Below are 18,154 nucleotides of genomic sequence, written 5' to 3'. Positions count from 1 at the left end.
CAGGCCCCATTTGCGGTACTGCATATAATTTTGGGCATCGAACCTCAGGAAATATATATATGGTTCTGGAGGAGGAACAGCCCAGGTTCACCAGAATGATTATATGGACTTATAGGGTCAAGTTATGATGACAGGTTGCATAAACCCTATGCAGTTGCTTTATGGAGGTTCTCATGTTAAAGAAGCCACGATGATAGTTGTCCAAGACTTCCAGTAAAACTGAAACTAGAAAAGGCACAGCAGAAGATTGTGAGAGATACGTGGTGTAAGATGGAAATCAAATCTCTCATCCATGTATGTTAGTGGTCGCTGGTGTTTGAACTGCCTCTACTATTGTCATTTTAACGTGCTGTATTTTGTAATACTTAAATAAAAAATCTTAGCTTCTTATATTTCCGCTGCACCACGTCATATTCACCTTTTCAAAGATTAATTCCGTTTTTTCAATTGTTGCTCCTTGATCTGTCGGCAGCTCTAGCAAGGCATCATTTTTGCCAATTCCAAGGTGTCCTGAGGGGAATTAAACATCAAATCTCAAGGGAGCTCAAAGATGAATAGGAGGAATGAAAGATTCAGTTATACAGAGCCTTGGTCAGACCCCGCATGGAGCACTGTGTTGAATGGAAAAGTAAATCCAGGGCACGACATAAAGGCTGCCGATTCACCATCACCCATTTTACTGTCCCTGCCCAGACCAATTTCATCCTTACCTGTTTATTCAAAACCTTTTTTTTTGGCTATAGATTCAACTAATTATATTTGTTAATGACGCTGATTTATCAACTTATAGCCTGTGCAGCACAATGTAGAATTCTCACAGGAAGCAGGACGTGAAGAAATTGCGGTTATTCAGACTTTTAAAAAATGTTTTCGAGTGAAAAACGAAGATTAGGGCTCTCACATGCGGAAAAGATAAACCTGAAATAAATATGAACTAACTTTAAAAATATATAATTTTGTTTAAAATGTTTTTAAAACTTCATTTTATCAAATGGAGAAATGTGACACTCCACAAAATTAAAAAAATATTTATTCAGGGTGATAACGCTTGTATAGCAGTCAATATTAAGATTAACAGGATAACTAAAGAAAAGGTAGGGCCTATTAGAGATCATGGGTTTAATCTGTGTGTAGAGGCAAGACACGCTGGTAGGGTTCTAAATGAATACTTTGCATCTGTTTACACAAAGGAGAGGGGCGAAGCAGACATTGCTTTCGGGGGGAGAAGTGTGAAATACTTCATGAAATCAAAATACTGAGAGAGGAAGTATTAAGAGGATTTGCAGCTCTAAAAGTGGATAAATGTTTCCCAGGCTATTAAGGGAAGCCAAGAGGAAATAGCAGAGGCACTGACAATCATTTTTCAATCCTCTCTGGTTTCAGATGTGGCGCCAGAGGACTGGAGGACTGCTAATGTGGTACCATTGTTTAAAAAGGGAGAAAATGATAGACCGAGTAATTATAGGCCAGTCAGCCTAACATCGGTGGTCGGAAAATTATTGGAAATAATTCTGAAGGACAGAATAAATCTTCATTTAGAAAGACACGGATCAATCAAGGATAGTCAGCATGGAATTGTTAAGGGAAGTTCGTGTCTGACAAAATTGATTGAATATTTTGAGGAGGTAAAAAGGAGGGCAGAGGAGGTTAGTGCGTTTGATGTAATTTATATGGACTTTAGCAAGGTTTTTGACAAGGTTCCACATGGCAGACTGGTCACAAAGTTAAAAGCCCATTGGATCCAGGGCAATGTGTCAAGTTGGATTCAAATCTGGCTCGGAGACAGGAAGCAGAGGGTAATGGTTGATGTGTGTTTTTGTGAATGGAAGGCTATTTCCACTGGGGTTCCGCAGGGCTCAGTCCTAGGTCCCTTGCATTCTGTGGTATATATATGCGATCTAGACATGAATATAGGCGGTATCGTTAAGTAGCTTGCAGATGATACTAAAATCAGCTGTGTGGTTGATCCTGAGGAAGGAAGCTGTAGACTGCAGGAAGATATCAATAAATTGGTCAGGTGGGCAGAACAGTGGCAAATGGAATTCAATCCGGAGAAGTGTGAGGTAATGCATTTGGGAGGGCTAACAAGGAAAGGGAATACACATTAAATGGTAGGACAGTGAGTAATGTAGAGGAACGAAGGGACCTTGGAGTGCATGTCCACAGATCCCTGAAGGTAGCAGGCCATGTAGATAAGGTGGTTAAGAAGGCATATGGAATTCTTGCCTTTATTAGCCATGGCATAGAATACAAGAGCAGGAGGTTTAGACTTCAACTATATAAGACACTAGTTAGGCCTTAACTAGAGTACTGTGTGCAGTTCCTATCACCACTTTACAGGACAGATGTGATTCCACGAGAGAGGATACAGAGGAGATTTACAATGATGTTGCCGGGAGTACAGAATCTTAGCTATGATGAAAGATTGGATAAGCTGGGTCTATTTTCCTTAGAACAGAGAAGGTGGAGTGGAGACATTGCGGTGTAAAAAATTATGAGGGGCAGAGATAAAGTGGATAGAAAGGACCCAGTTCCCTGAGCAGAGGGGTCAAAAACCAGGGCGGCACAGTTTTAGCATAATTGGTGGAAGGTTTAGAGGGGATTTCTTCACCCAAATGGTTGTGGGGGTCTGGAACTCGCTGCCTGAAAGGGCGGTGGAACCATGAACCCTAAACACGTTAAAAAGTACGTGGATGTGCACTTTAGATGCTCTAACCTGCAGGGCTACGGACCAAGAGCTGGGAAGTGGGATTAGGCAGTTTGTTGGCCAGCGCAGACACGATGGGCCGAAATGGTCTCCTTCCATGCTGTAACTTTATATGATTCTATGAATTCGGTGTTGAAACCCCATTTATACCGAATCCAACAAGGTCTAAAATTTAATGGGGTATTTAACAGCGATATTGCCAGGAAAAGTCCAAGTTTGGTCAGTTTCACTGATTTCCCTGATTGCACTGATTGCCGGCTATGGGGGTGGGGGCAGGGACACATGCAGCCAGTGTCGGAACAGTGAATGATTGACTGCAGCATCAGAATTTTCGCGTTTAGATGCCCATGCATTATTTCGCAAAGTTGCGGTCAGCTTCAAAGGGGTAATAACAGCGAACGTTATTAGTTTGCCGTCATTACCCACTGCAAATACCGAGCTTTATAAAGTTAACCATTGTAATGCGCACAGTATCCATGAGCTGAGTGGTAATTTACTCCTCATAGACACCTCATGACGAATGTTAACTATGAAGAACTTGTATTTCAGCAGTTGGGCTGCAGGAGTCAGTAAACTAGCCAGAGATGGTCTCTGTAAAGAGGAACTCACAGTTTTGCGGACTGGTGTATATTTTCCCAGCTACCATCCATTACATTGAGTCACAGTCCATCCGGCCAAAGTCCATGAAAACAGACAGCAATGAAACATAATAAACTGTTGCCACGGGGGATGTTCCATATCAGTTTAATTTTATTCTAAATGTGTGATTACAGTAAAGGATTCTCCACAAACGGCAGCTGCTCCAAGTTTACAAAACACATATTGCATCAAATTCAATCTCAATCAAATCAGCTCGGTTTGCCGTCAAAACAACACGATTACAGAGACTGGGTGGTGAGGGGTTGAGATAAGCTGTGAGTCAAGATTGTGTCCTTCGTGTGAAAATCTTCCGTGTTCCTCGTTATTTTACAATCTTAGAAAGCACAGTGAAGGGATATTTCACCCCATTCTTCAGCTCCTCTCTGAACTTACTCTGGGTCACGGCATAAATAAAAGTGTTTGTGCAGCAACTCAGGAGCTGGAGCATATATCCAATTTCAAGTACAATGTTGAAGTTTAGATAACCATCGTTTATATTCAGCATAGTATATCTACAATACATCGTGGCCACCATGAGTACAGACCATAGAAGGAGAAAATTCCCCGAGATCACAAAAAGTACAGTAATTGATTTTCTCCTGTTTTTTGACTCTGGGTCATTGGGACTCTCCCCACTGACCCGGTCCCGAAGTCGCTTGCGAATTCTGATGGTCAACAAAATGTGTCTGACAGTTAAAACATTGAGCATCAGAATCAGGATAAATGGTACACACGGGGTGAAAATATAATGTAGAAATTCAATTGCTGTCCATACTGGTGACATAATAACGCTGTAGGGCATAGCGCAGAGCCAAGGCAGTCTCAGAAGCAGATAGCTGCCTGTGAACATAAAGTACCAGAAAATGTTCTTCACACAGAACAACACAGTCATTGTTCCAGTAACCACCGCCGCCAATTTCTCGGTGCAATATTTGTTTTTTAGCTTCTGGCAACATATAGCCACAAATCGATCAAAGGTGAAAGCGACGGTGAACCAGACAGAACAGTCTGTGGCTGCATAAAGTAGGACGGCGTGGATGTTACACACTTTAATGTCGAACAGAAAGTCAAACTTTTGATGATAAACAATGGGGATGTGCCTCATTATCAGATCGATGATAACGAGCAGTAGATCCGCCGCTGCCATGGCCACCAGGTACCGAGTGACACATTTGGAGAGTCCACACTTTCCCCGAGACAGGGTCACAATCGTCACTAAGTTAACTGTAAGAGGGGGAAAATGGAAACAATACATCAGAATGGGAGCAGAAATATCAGTGCTGTGGATCAATGGATGTCATTTACTGAAAGCCCACTACATCCCGTGAAGGAATCCAACGTGACAGAACTTTATTATAGAGATAAAACTTCAAGCCAACTATCAGTAATGATTTGAGTAGTCCAGGTCTGAGCAAATAGGTTAAATAAACACGAAAAATAACACGGTTATGTTTATTCAAAAATGCCCAATAATAGAATATGGTCTCTGCTGATGAACAGAGAGTAAACACCCTGACTGGTGCCAACAAAACCCGATAGTGCTGACAGAAGATCCCAGCATCGAATCTGGGCCTAGTCAGTTACAATTGGAATCAGTGACCCTGTGATATGGTGAGGTTGATCCCCCTGGTTCCTGCTCCTGATCAGTGACTCTGGGATATGCTGAGTGTGTATCACCCCTTCGGTCCTGCTCCTGATCAGTGACCCTGGGATAGGCTGAGGGTGTAACCCCCTTCGGTCCTGCTCCTGATCAGTGACCCTGGGATAGGCTGAGGGTGTAACCCCCTTCGGTCCTGCTGCTATAAAAAAAAATGCTGGAAATACTCAGCAGACCAGGCAGCATCCGTGGAGAGATAAACAGAATTAACGTTTCAGGTCTGGGACCCTTCATCAGAAATGGTGAAGGGTCCCAGACCTGAAACGTTAAGTCTTTTTCTCTCTCCATGGATGCTGCCTGGCCTGCGGAGTATTTCCAGCATTTTCTGTTGATATTTCAGATTTCCAGCCTCCGCAGTATTTTGCTATTATATGGTCCTGATGCTGATCAGTGACCCTGGGATTTGCTGAGTATGCACACCCCTGAGTCCTGATACTGACTAGCGGCCCTGGGATTTGCTGAGTATGCACAACCCTGAGTCCGAATACTGGCCAGTGGCCCTGGGATTTGCTGAGTATGCACAACCCTGAGTCCTGATACTGGCCAGTGACCCTGGGATTTGCTACGTATGCACACCCCTGAGCCCTGATACTGACTAGCAGCCCTGGGATTTGCTGAGTATGCACAACCCTGAGTCCTGATACTGACCAGTGACTCTGGGATTTGCTGAGTATGCACACTCCTGAGTCCTGATGCTGGTCAGTGACCCTGGGATTTGCTGAGTATGCACATCCCTGAGTCCTGATGCTGGTCAGTGACCCTGGGATTTGCTGAGTATGCACACTCCTGAGTCCTGATGCTGGTCAGTGACCCTGGGATTTGCTGAGTATGCACACCCCTGAGCCCTGATGCTGATCAATGACCCTGGGATTTGCTGAGTATGCACACCCCTGAGTCCTGATACTGACCAGTGAACCTGGGATTTGCTGAGTATGCACACTCCTGAGTCCTGATGCTGGTCAGTGACCCTGAGATTTGCTGAGTATGCACACTCCTGAGTCCTGATGCTGATCAGTGACCCTGGGATTTGCTGAGTATGCGCACCCCTGAGTGCTGATACTGACCAGTGACCCTGGGATTTGCTGAGTATGCACACCCCTGAGTCCTGATGCTGACCAGTGACCCTGGGATTTGCTGAGTATGCACACCCCTGAGCCCTGATGCTGGTCAGTGACCCTGAGATTTGCTGAGTATGCACACTCCTGAGTCCTGATGCTGATCAGTGACCCTGGGATTTGCTGAGTATGCGGACCCCTGAGTGCTGATACTGACCAGTGACCCTGGGATTTGCTGAGTATGCGCACCCCTGAGTGCTGATACTGACCAGTGACCCTGGGATCTGCTGAGTATGCACACCCCTGAGTCCTGATGCTGACCAGTGACCCTGGGATTTGCTGAGTATGCACACCCCTGAGCCCTGATGCTGGTCAGTGACCCTGAGATTTGCTGAGTATGCACACTCCTGAGTCCTGATGCTGATCAGTGACCCTGGGATTTGCTGAATATGCGGACCCCTGAGTGCTGATACTGACCAGTGACCCTGGGATTTGCTGAGTATGCACACCCCTGAGCCCTGATGCTGGTCAGTGACCCTGAGATTTGCTGAGTATGCAGACCCCTGAGTGCTGATACTGACCAGTGACCCTGGGATTTGCTGAGTATGCGCACCCCTGATTGCTGATACTGACCAGTGACCCTGGGATTTGCTGAGTATGCACACCCCTGAGTCCTGATGCTGACCAGTGACCCTGGGATTTGCTGAGTATGCACCCCCCTGAGCCCTGATGCTGGTCAGTGACCCTGAGATTTGCTGAGTATGCACACTCCTGAGTCCTGATGCTGATCAGTGACCCTGGGATTTGCTGAGTATGCGGACCCCTGAGTGCTGATACTGACCAGTGACCCTGGGATTTGCTGAGTATGCACACCCCTGAGCCCTGATGCTGGTCAGTGACCCTGAGATTTGCTGAGTGTGCACACCCCTGATTCCTGATGCTGACCAGTGACCCTGGGATTTGCTGAGTATGCACACCCCTGAATCCTGATGCTGATCAGTGACCCTGGGATTTGCTCAGTATGCACACCCCTGAGCCCTGATACTGATCAGTGACCCTGGGATTTGCTGAGTATGCACACCCCTGAGTCCTGATGCTGATCAGTGACCCTGGGATTTGCTGACCGTGCACATCCCTGAGTCCTGATGCTGATCAGTGACCCTAGCATTTGCTGAATATGCACACCCCTGAGTTCTGATGCTGATCAGTGACCCTGGGATTTACTGAGTATGCACACCCCTGAGTCCTGATGCTGACCAGTGACCCTGGGATTTGCTGAGTATGCACAATCCTGAGTCCTGATGCTGACCAGTGACCCTGGGATTTGCTGAGTATGCACGCCCCTGAGTCCTGATGCTGGTCAGTGACCTGGGATTTGCTGAGTATGCACACCTCTGAGCCCTGATGCTGGTCAGTGACCCTGGGATTTGCTGAGTATGCACACCCTGAGCCCTGATGCTGGTCAGTGACCCTGGGATTTGCTGAGTATGCACACCCCTGAGCCCTGATGCTGGTCAGTGACCCTGGGATTTGCTGAGTATGCACACCCCTGAGCCCTGATGCTGACCAGTGACCCTGGGATATTATGGGGGTGTTCATATGAACAGATAAACATTGGAGCAGCAGTGTACCATTTAGCCTCTCGGGCCTGTTCAGCCATTTAATGAGGTCATGTCTATCTGAATTCAAATTTGATTCATCTAACTCGGTTCCATATCACTTAATGTCTAACCACCTTCCCTTGACATGCAACAGCATTATCATCGCCAAAACCCCCACAATCACGATTGACCAGATATTAAATGGACCTGCTCTTGTTGCCACATAAATACTGTGGTAACAAGAGTGGGTCAGAGACAAGGTATTCTGCGGCACGTGCCTCACATGCTGACTCCCCAAAGCCTTTCCACCATCTACAAGGCACACGTGTGATGGAATATTCTCTACTTGCCTGGATGAGTTCAGCTCCAAGAACACTCAAAGAGCTCGAAACCATCCAGGACAAAGCAACCCGCTTGATTGGCACCCCATCCACCACCTTAAACATTCACACCCTCCACCCCCGCGCACCATGGCTGCAGTGTATACCGTCTACAAGATGCACTGCAGCAACTCGCCAAGGCTTCTTCGGCAGTAACTCACAAACCTGCGATCTCTTCCACCTAGAAAAGCAAGGACAGCAGGCGCTGTGAATACCACCACCACCAAGTCCCCCTCCAAGTCACACACCATCCTGACTTAGCAGTATATCGCTGATTCTTCATTGTAGCTGGGTCAAATGCCTGGAACTCTTTCCCTAACAGCAGTGTGGGAGTACCTTCTTCACCACCTTCTCAAGGGCAATGAGGGATGGGCAATAAATGCTGGCTTCGCCAGTGCAGACCACATCCCATAAATAAATAATAATTGCTCAGTTTTGCTGAATAACTTCCCAAAAACAGCTGTTAGACTATCTGGTCTATAATTTCCTGGTTTCTCTCTATTTCAGTTTTCCTAAATAACAGTTACAGTTTTAATTTTGCAACCTAACTGGACAATTCCTAATCGAGAGAGCTTCAAAATATTATGGCTAATGCATCTGCTATTTCCTCACTAGTTCCGTTAAAACCACGGGGTGGAAGCCATCTGGCCCTGGAGATTATCATTCTTTCCTACCATTATATTTGCTAATACTGTTTTCTTGCTTACGTTATTTTTTGTGGGTTCCAATCATTGATTCGTTAATAGTTTCCCTGGAATGTCAGGTATATTATCATTTTCCTCAATTGTGAACGCTGACATAATAACATAAGTATATAAGATGTAGGAGGAGGAGTAGGTCATTTGTCCCCTCGCGCCTGCTCCGTCATTCAATAAGATCATGGCGGCTCTGATCGTGGCCTCAAATCTACTTCCCTGTCCGCTCCGCATAACCCATGACTCAATTACCTTTCAAAAATCTGACTATCTCCACCTTAAATATATTAATCGACCCAGCCTCCACAGATCTCTGGGAGAGAGGATTCCAAAGATTCACGACCCTCTGATAGAAGAAATTCTTCCTCATTTCCGATTTAAATGGGTGACCCCTTATTCTGAAATTATGCACCCTAGTTCTAGACTCTCCCACGAGGGGAAACATCCTTTCTGCATTTACCCTGTAAAGCCCCTTCAGAATCTTATGTTTCAATAAGACCCCCTCACATTCTGCTAAACACCAATGATTATTTACACAACCTGTTCAACCGTTCTTCATAAGACCACCACTTCATCTCCGGAATCAACGTCGTGAACCTTCTCTGAGCTGCCTCCATTTCAATTATATACTTCCTTAAATAATGAGACCATAACTGTACTCCAGGTGCGGTCTCACCAACGTCCTGTACAGTTGTAACAGAACTTCCCTGCTGTTATACTCCAGCCCCCTTACTTTCCATTTGCCTATCTAATTACTTGCTGTGTCTGCATGATAACGTTTTGTGTTTCATGTACAAGGAACTCCAGATTCCTATGAACTGCAGCATTTTGTTATATTTTTTACTTTTCCTACCAAGTGGATAACCTCGCATTTTACCACGTTAAACTCCATCTGCAAGATTTTTGCCCACTCAGTTAGTCTATCTATATCCATTTCGAGATTCTTTTCGTGCTCCACACAATTTGCTTTCCGACCTATCTTTGTATCATCAGCAAATTGGGCTAAATTACTCTAAATCCCTTCATCCAAGTCATTGATATAGATTGTAAATAGTTGAGGCCCGAGCACTGATCCCTGCGGCACCCACTAGTTACAGTTTGTCCACCTGAAAATGACCTATTTTACCTGACTTTCTGCTTTCTGTTCATTAGCCAATCCTCTAGCCATTCTAGTACTCCCAACCACGTCATCTCTTATCTTGTGTACTAACCTTCTATGTGGCATCTTTTCGAATGCCTTCTGTAAATCCAAATACATGATATCTACTGGTTCCCTTTTATCCACCCTGCTCGTTACATCCTCAAAGAGCTCCAGCAAATTTGTCAAACATGATTTCCCTTTCAATAAACCATGTTGAATCTGCTTGACTATATTATGATTTTCTAAATGTCCTGCTACCACTTCCTTAATGATGGATGCCAGCATTTTCCCAATGACAGTTGTTAGGCTAAGTGTTCGATAGTTGCCGGAATTCTGTCTTCCTCCTTTCTTAAATAGCGGCGTTACATTTGCGGTTTTCCAGTCCCCTGGGACCTCTCCAGAATCCAGCGAATTTTGGTAGATTACCACAAATGCATCTACTATCTCTGCAGCCACCCATTTAAAGACTCTAGGATGCAGGCCAGCTGGTCCAGGGGATTTGTCCACGTTTAGTCCCATTAGTTTGTCTAGTACATTCTCTCTAGTGTTAGTGATTGTTTTAAGTTCCATCCCACCCGAATAGCCCCTTGATTATTCATTATTGGGATGCTTTTAGTTTCTTCTACCGTGAAGGCTGATACAAAATATTTGTTCTATGTCTCCGGCATTTCTGTGTTTCCAATTTTATTAGTTCCCCAGCCTCATCCTTTAGGGGATTAGCTTTTACTTTAGCTATTCTCTTCCTTTTTGTATACATGTAGAAATGCTTACTGTCTGTTTCCACATTTCCTGCTAGCTTACTCTCATAAGCTACCTTTACTCTCTATTGTCTTTTTAGTTATCCTTTGCTGGTTTAAAAATTTCCCAATCCTCTGGCTTTTCACTATTCTTCGCATCATTGTATGCATTTGTTTTCAATTTGATACCATCCTTTATTTCCTTAGTTAGCCACGGATGGTTCCTCCTTCTCTTAGAGTCTTTCTTTCTCACGAGAATATATTTTTGCTGAGAGTTATGACATATCTCCTTAAATGTTTGCCACTGCTTTTCTACAGTCTTTCCCTGCAATAAATTTTCCCAGTTCAATTTAACCAAGTCTGCCTTCATACCTTTCCAATTACCTTTGCTTAAGTTCAGGACACTAGTTTGAGACCTAGCTTTCTCACCCTCAATCTGAATTTGAAATTCTACCATGCTATGTTCACTCTTCCCAAGTGGATCCTTTACTTCGAGATCATTAATTAATCCAGCCTCCTTACAAATGGTCAGATATCAAATAGTCTTCTCCCTGGTTGTGTTCACGGCTTATTTTTCCAAGAAGTGATCCTATATACACTCTAAGAACTCTTTCTCAATCGCTCTTTGCCAATTTGCTTTGTCCAAACAATATGATGATTAAAATCTCCCACGATTATAGCCGTAACTTTCTTACAAGCCTCAATTATTTCTTGATTTATACGCTGTCCTACTGTGTGGCTATTGTTTGTAGGCCTGTAGACCACTCTGCCAAGTGACTTCTTACCCTTATTATTTCTTATCTCCACCCCAACTGATTCTAGGTCTTGATCTTTTAGGCCAATATCATTTCTCATTACTGCACTGCACTGATCCCTTATTAACAGAGCTACACCACCTCCTTTTGCTTTCTGCCTATCCCTACGAAATTGCAAATACCTCGTAATATTTAGTTTCCAGTCTTGGTCATCTTGCAACCACGTCTCTGTTATGGCTATCAGATGAAACCCATTTATTTCTATTTATGCTGTCAACTCATCTATCTTGTTAAGAATGCTACGTACGTTCAGATATGGTGATTTAATTTTGTCTTTTTACCATTTCTCCCTACACTGACCCCTCTTTCTGATGCACTCTTATGTGTATAGGCTCTGTTCCAATGTAATTAGTCAACAAGTCTTGTATTTCCTTATTTTCATTTGCAATATTACCAGTATCTGTTCTAAAAGATGCCACATTACTCCTCACTCCGTTTTTTCGTACATAATTGTAAAAATATTTTGTGTTACATTTTGATATCCATCGCAATTTTCTTTTCGTATTCCCTCTTTATGGCTCCTACTGTCTTTTTTGTCTTCCTTTGCTCTCCGTTATATCTCTGACCGTCCCTTGTTTTACACAATTATTATCACTTTTGGAAGTTCTTTCCATTCTCTTTATGTTATCTCTCACCTTTCCTGTTGCACATTGTCCACATGAGTCCTGTTCCTGATCAGTGACCCTGGAATTTGGTGCGAATAATCACCTGAGTCGTGCTCCTGATCATTTAATCTTGATATTGATGGGGGGTAATCCCCTGGGTGCGTTTGATCAGTGACACTGGGTTATGGTTGTGGTAATCTCCTGGGTGCTGCTCCTGATCAGTGACCATATGATATGGTGGGGTAATCCCCTGGCTGGGACTCCTGTTCATTGACCTGGGGTAAGTTTTGGCTATTTGCCTTGATGCTGCTCCTGATCAGTGACCTGGGATATGGTGGGGGTAATCTCTTATGTGCTGCTGCTGATCACTGCCTCTGCAATATGGTGGGAGTAATCCCCCGAGTGCTGCTCCTGATCAGTGACCATGGGATATGGTGGGGGTAAACCCCTGGGTGCTTTTCCTGATCAGTGACCCTGGGATATGGTGGGAGTGATCCCCTGGGTGCTGCTCCTGACCAGTGACCCTGGGATATGGTGGGGGTAACCCCCTGGGTGCTGCTAGTGATCAGTGACCCTGGGATATGGTGTGGGTAATCACCTGGGTGCTGCTCCTGACCAGTGACCCTGGGGTAAGGTTTGGGTATTTGACTGGATGCTGCTCCTGATCAGTGACCCTGGGATATGGTGGGAGTGATCCCCTGGGTGCTGCTCCTGACCAGTGACCCTGGGATATGGTGGTGGCAAACCCGTGGGTGCTGCTAGTGATCAGTGACCCTGGGATATGGTGGGGGTAATCCCCAGGGAGCTGCTCCTGACCAGTGACCCTGGGATATGGTGGGGTAATCCCCTGGGTGCTGCTAGTGATCAGTGACCCTGTGGTAAGGTTTGGGTATTTGACTGGATGCTGCTCCTGATCAGTGAACCTGGGAAATGGTGGGGGTAAACCCCTGGGTGCTGCTCCTGACCAGTGACCCTGGGATATGGTGGGGGTGTACCCCCGGGTGCTGCTCCTAATCAGTGACCCTGGAATATGGTGGGGGTAAACCCCTGGGTGCTGCTCCTGACCAGTGACCCTGGGATATGGTGGGGGTGTACCCCCGGGTGCTGCTGCTGATCAGTGACCCTAGGATAAGGTGTGGGTAACAACCTGGGTGCTGCTCCTGACCAGTGACCCTGGAATATGGTGGGGGTAATATCCTGGGTGCTGCTCCTGCTCAGAGACCCTGGGATATGGTGGGGGTAATTGCCTGATTGCTGCTCCTGACCAGTGACCCTGGGATCTGGTGGGGGCACTCCCCTGGCTATATCTGCTCCTTATCAGTGACCCTGGGATATGGTGGGGGCAATTGCCTGGGTGCTGCTCCTGACCAGTGACCCTGGGATATGGTGGGGGTAATTGCCAGGGTGCTGCTCCTGTTCAATGACCCTGGGATATGGTTGGTAATCGCCTGGGTGCTGCTCCTGATCAGTGACCCTGGGATATGGTTGGTAATCCCCAGGGCGCCTCTCCTGATCATGACCCTGGGATATGGCTGGTAATCACCTTGGTGCCTCTCCTGATCAGTGACCCTGCGATATGGTTGCAGTAATCCCCTGGGTGCTGCTCCTGATCAGTGACACGGGGATATGATTGCTAATCCCCTGGGTGCTGCTCCTGATCAGTGACACTGGGATATGTTTAGGTTAATCCCCAGGGCCCCTCTCCTGATCAGTGACACTGGGATATGGTGGGGGTAATCCCCAGGGCTCCTCTCCTGATCAGTGACCCTGGGATATGGTTGAGGTAATCTCCAGGGCGGCTCTCCTGCTCAGTGACGCTGGGATATGGTAGGGCTAATCCCCAGGGCTCCTCTCCTGATCAGTGACCCTGGGATATTGCTTTATTCCCCGGGGTGCTGCTCCTGTTCAATGTGCAATGTCTTCTGCTGGAAAGTGCCTGTTCGAATGTTTGATGAACCACAGGATTGTACACCCATGTTAGGTGCCATGGCAGAATGACCTTTTACACCTGCTGACTGGCCTTAAATTTTATGAAAGTAAATTTCAGAGTGGTCCCTGGTACCGAAACCAAGCAAGGACCAGTATAAACCCGGAGTTTAAACTAAACCGACCAGCGGGAATGGGGCGGCTTTGGGTCAGACACCTGTTTCGCTCACAGACCAATTGTCCACAACTTTGAAGTCAATGCAGAGCAAAATGGAGTGGGCAGTAAAACGGGTGTCCGGCCCGAACTCGCCCTGTTCCCGCCGGGCGGGTTTGGTTCAAACTTTACCTGAAATTATTTGCAGAGGTAGAGAAGAAGAGTGAATTAAAAACATCAATGAGATCTTTCAAAATAAACATCAGCAGTGAGATAGGTCGGAACAGGAGAAAGCGAAAATCACTCTAAGAGGATCTACTTCTAAATAAAGAGATCAGTACAGGAATCACAGGAAGACACTGGACCATGAGGAGACAGTGGGTCTGGGAATTCACTTTTGGAATACTGCAGCAAACAGCTGAGACTGAGAGAAGGCTCAATCCTCTATTTCTGGGCAGGAAACATCTGGGGTGTGAAACGGCAGTGGAAAAATGGACCAAAGGAGAATATTCTTCAATCACCTGGGGCACATGATGTAACTAATGATAAGATCTGCCACCTTCTGTTTGATAAAGTATCTGAATGTAACTGGAACAATGTTAATCTGGCGCTGTCCGCATATGAGTGAGAACTGAATAGATTTCAAATTGATCGAGGGAATATAAAATGAAGAAATAATAAAGGAATCTATTCTGCATGTTACTCCTTTTACAATCAATTGGAATTACAATCAGTTGGAATGGTTTATCGCCAATTGTAACTAGGTATCATTAATTTTACCCAGCAGATATAAAGAAATGTACTAAAAGACATGAGCATATTTCTGATTTGATTAGATTCTGTCTTCATTGTCTACCAATTAAGCAGTGCCTGTCCGGAGCTCAAAGAGATAATCGGGGTGGAGAACAGACCCCTCACCAATAATAGAACCTGCCCGATTCACCTTCCTTTAAAATCAGTGGAAGGGCTGTTTCTGGTTCTGTAAATCCTTCTCGCCCACTTTTTATTAGAACATAAGAAAATAAGAACATAAAGAATAGGAGCAGAAGTAGGCCATTTGGCCCTTCGAGCCTGCTCCGCCATTCAATGAAATCATGGCTGATCTTCTGCCTCAATTCCATTCACTGTCCCTCTCGCCATATCCCTTGATGTCCTTACTTGTCAGGAGTGTATCGACTTCTGTTTTGAATATACCCAATGACTGAGCCTCCACAGCCCTCTGGGGTAGGGAATTCCAAATATTCACCACCCTCTGTGTGAAGAAATTTCTTCTCATCTCGGTCTTGAATGGCCTACGCTTTATCTTTAGGCTGTGGCCCCTGGTTCTAGCCTCCCCAGCCAAGGGAAACATTCTCCCAGCATCCATCCTATCAAGCCCTGTAATCATTTTGTGTGCTTCAATAAGATCCCCTCTCATTCTTCTGAATTCAAGATAATACAGGCCTAGTTTACTCAATCTCTTCCCATACGACAGTCCCACCATCCCAGGAATCATCCTCGTGAACCTGCAATGCACTCCCTCTATGGCAAGTATATCCTTTCTGAGGTATGGAGAACAAAAGTGTACACAGTACTCCAAGTGTGGTTTCACCATGGCCTATGTAATTGGAGTAAGAGTTCTTTACTCCTGTCCTCTAATCCTCTTTTAATGAAGGCCAGCATACCACTTGCCTTTCTAATGGCTTGCTGCACCTGCACATTCAATTTCAGTGAACCATGTTCAAGGACACCCAGGTCCCTTTTAACATCTGCATTCCCCAATCTTTAACCATTTTGGAAATACTCTGCCTTTCTGTTTTTTTCTGTTTTGGATAACTTCACATTTATCAACATTATATTCCATCTGCCATGTTCTCACCCACTCACTGAGCCTGTCGAGATCTCTTGACGCCTCTTCACATCTTCTTCACAACTGAGACTGACACCTAGCTCTGTATCATCAGCAAATTTGGAAATGTTACATTTAGTCTGCTAATCCAAATCATTGATGTAGATTGTGCATAGCTGGGGCCCAAGCACCGATCCTTGTGGTACCCCACTACTCACAGCCTGCCATCCTGAAAAACCCATTTATCCTTACTCTTTGTTTTCTGTCTGTTAACTCATTCTCAATCTATGCTAGTATATTACCGCCAATTCCATTTGACCTTATTTTGTTCAGCAACCTCTTGTGTGGGGCCTTCTAGAAGGCCTTCTGTAAATCCAGAAACACCACATCCAGTGGTTCTGCTCTGTCTACTCCATAGTTACAGCGTCAAGCAATTCCAATAGGTTTGTCAAACAGGATTTACCTTTCATAAATCCATGTTGACTCTGCCCAATCTTACTATCAGTTTCTTAGTGCCCAGTTATTGCATCCTTTATAATAGATTCCAGCATTTTCCCAAATACAGATGTGAGGATAACAGGTCTGTCGTACCCCGTTTTCTCTCTGCCCCCTTTCTTAAATAGCGGAGTTACATTTGCTCTCCTCCAATCTGCAGGAAATGTTCCAGAATCTATAACATTTTCGAAGATTATAACCAATGTGTCCACTTCCAATGGCCACCTCTTTCAAATCCTTAGATGTAGGTCATCCAGTCCTTGAGATTTATCGACTTTTAGCCCAATTAATTTTGTTAGTAATGTTTCTTTACTAATAATAATTTCTTTAAGTTTCTCATTCTCGTCACACCCTTGGTTTTCTCCTATTTCTGGGAGTTTTTTGCTGTCTTCCTACGTGAAGACAGAAGCAAAGTATTTATTTAATTTCTCTGCCATTTCCTCATTCCCCATTATAAACTCTCCCGTCTCTGACTGTAAAGGACCTACATTTACCTTCGCCAGTCCTTTCCTTTTCATATACCTATAGAAGATTTTACAATCCGTTTTTATGTTTTTCGCTAGTTTGTGCTCAGATTCCATTTTCCCTTTCTTACATCACTCTCAAACTTAATGTAAAATTCAATCATATTATGGTCACTTGTTCCTAAAGGCCCCTTTACCACAAGATTATTGATTAGCCTTTTCTCATTACACAGCACCAGATCCACAATAGCCAGTTCCCTGTTTGCTTACTCCACATACTGATCCAGGAAACAATCTTGCATGAATTCCAAGAATTCGTTCCCACACCATTAGTGTTCATTTGATTTGCCCAATCAATATGTAGATTAACGTCCCCCATGATTAACATATTGCCCTTATTACATGCACTTCTAATCTCTTGGTTGATACTGTGCCCTACATTACCATTATTGTTTAGTGGCCTATACACAACTCCCAACAATGTGTTCCAGCCTCGTCAGTTGCTGTTTAACGCCCATATGTTAAAGAGTAAAATCTACTCCCAGACTCAGAGCAGTGAGCAGGCTGTAAGATATTCATTAAATAAATCACCCAGTAACACTGTCGAGGGAGCAATATACTTTCAGTCACACAACAAGAGGAATAAACTGAATGCAATGTATTGTTGGATATGGAGACTTGCATAATGCACACAGTTAAATATAGTTTACATGTATGAAACAGGGATTTGATCACTTACAGGGAACACCATCAGCAACTGGGATTTGACAGTTACAGTCAGGAATAAAATTAAAATAGTTACAGGATTAATACCTGGAGAAAGTGACTTACCAGGGATACCAATAACAGCGAGCATGGGATAATAAATCTTCTGTATACCAAAAAGTGTCCTCAATACCTGTTTCATTCTTTCAACTTCTGTCGAACGCTGCTACCGGGTTTTTCTGGAGACCAAGCGCCGAGAGACACTCTGGGTTAACACTGAGCGAAGGCCCTTATGTAAGGCGGGAGATATCTCCACTGACTTAATTAGAGCACAAGGGGACTGACATTATTCACAGTGACTGACTAAACAGATTCAGTTAATCTCTTTTACACAACATATTGCATATCATAATTTATATTTCGTCAGATATTGCACATATGGAAAGTGAATCTCCCCAAAGCCCAGGGATAAACAGACATTGTGAAATCATCAGTATGACCGCAGTGGGTGCAGCAAGAACAGGTTTATTTACAGGTTTTTGATTATTTC

General features: G+C 44.6%; 1 protein-coding gene across 1 annotated transcript; it reads right to left on the bottom strand.

The window, feature by feature from the left end:
* Window positions 1-3,490: 3,490 nt before the first annotated feature.
* On the bottom strand, window positions 3,491-17,856 carry LOC147090479 (putative G protein-coupled receptor 139). Its single transcript, XM_085977128.1, has 2 exons — window positions 17,731-17,856; window positions 3,491-4,570 (listed from the first exon to the last, which is right to left on the bottom strand). The coding sequence occupies exons 1-2, from the start codon at window positions 17,804-17,806 to the stop codon at window positions 3,669-3,671; spliced, it is 978 nt and encodes a 325-aa protein (XP_085833254.1). The 5' UTR covers window positions 17,807-17,856; the 3' UTR covers window positions 3,491-3,668.
* Window positions 17,857-18,154: the final 298 nt, after the last annotated feature.

This window comes from Somniosus microcephalus, unplaced genomic scaffold (assembly GCF_052327205.1).
Source record: "Somniosus microcephalus isolate GS21.2 unplaced genomic scaffold, FLI_Smic_1.0 unresolved_chr4, whole genome shotgun sequence".
NCBI classification, from domain to species: Eukaryota; Metazoa; Chordata; class Chondrichthyes; order Squaliformes; family Somniosidae; genus Somniosus; species Somniosus microcephalus.
The sequence above is the reverse complement of the archived record's forward strand: the minus strand, read 5'-3'. Positions and strand labels throughout refer to the sequence as shown.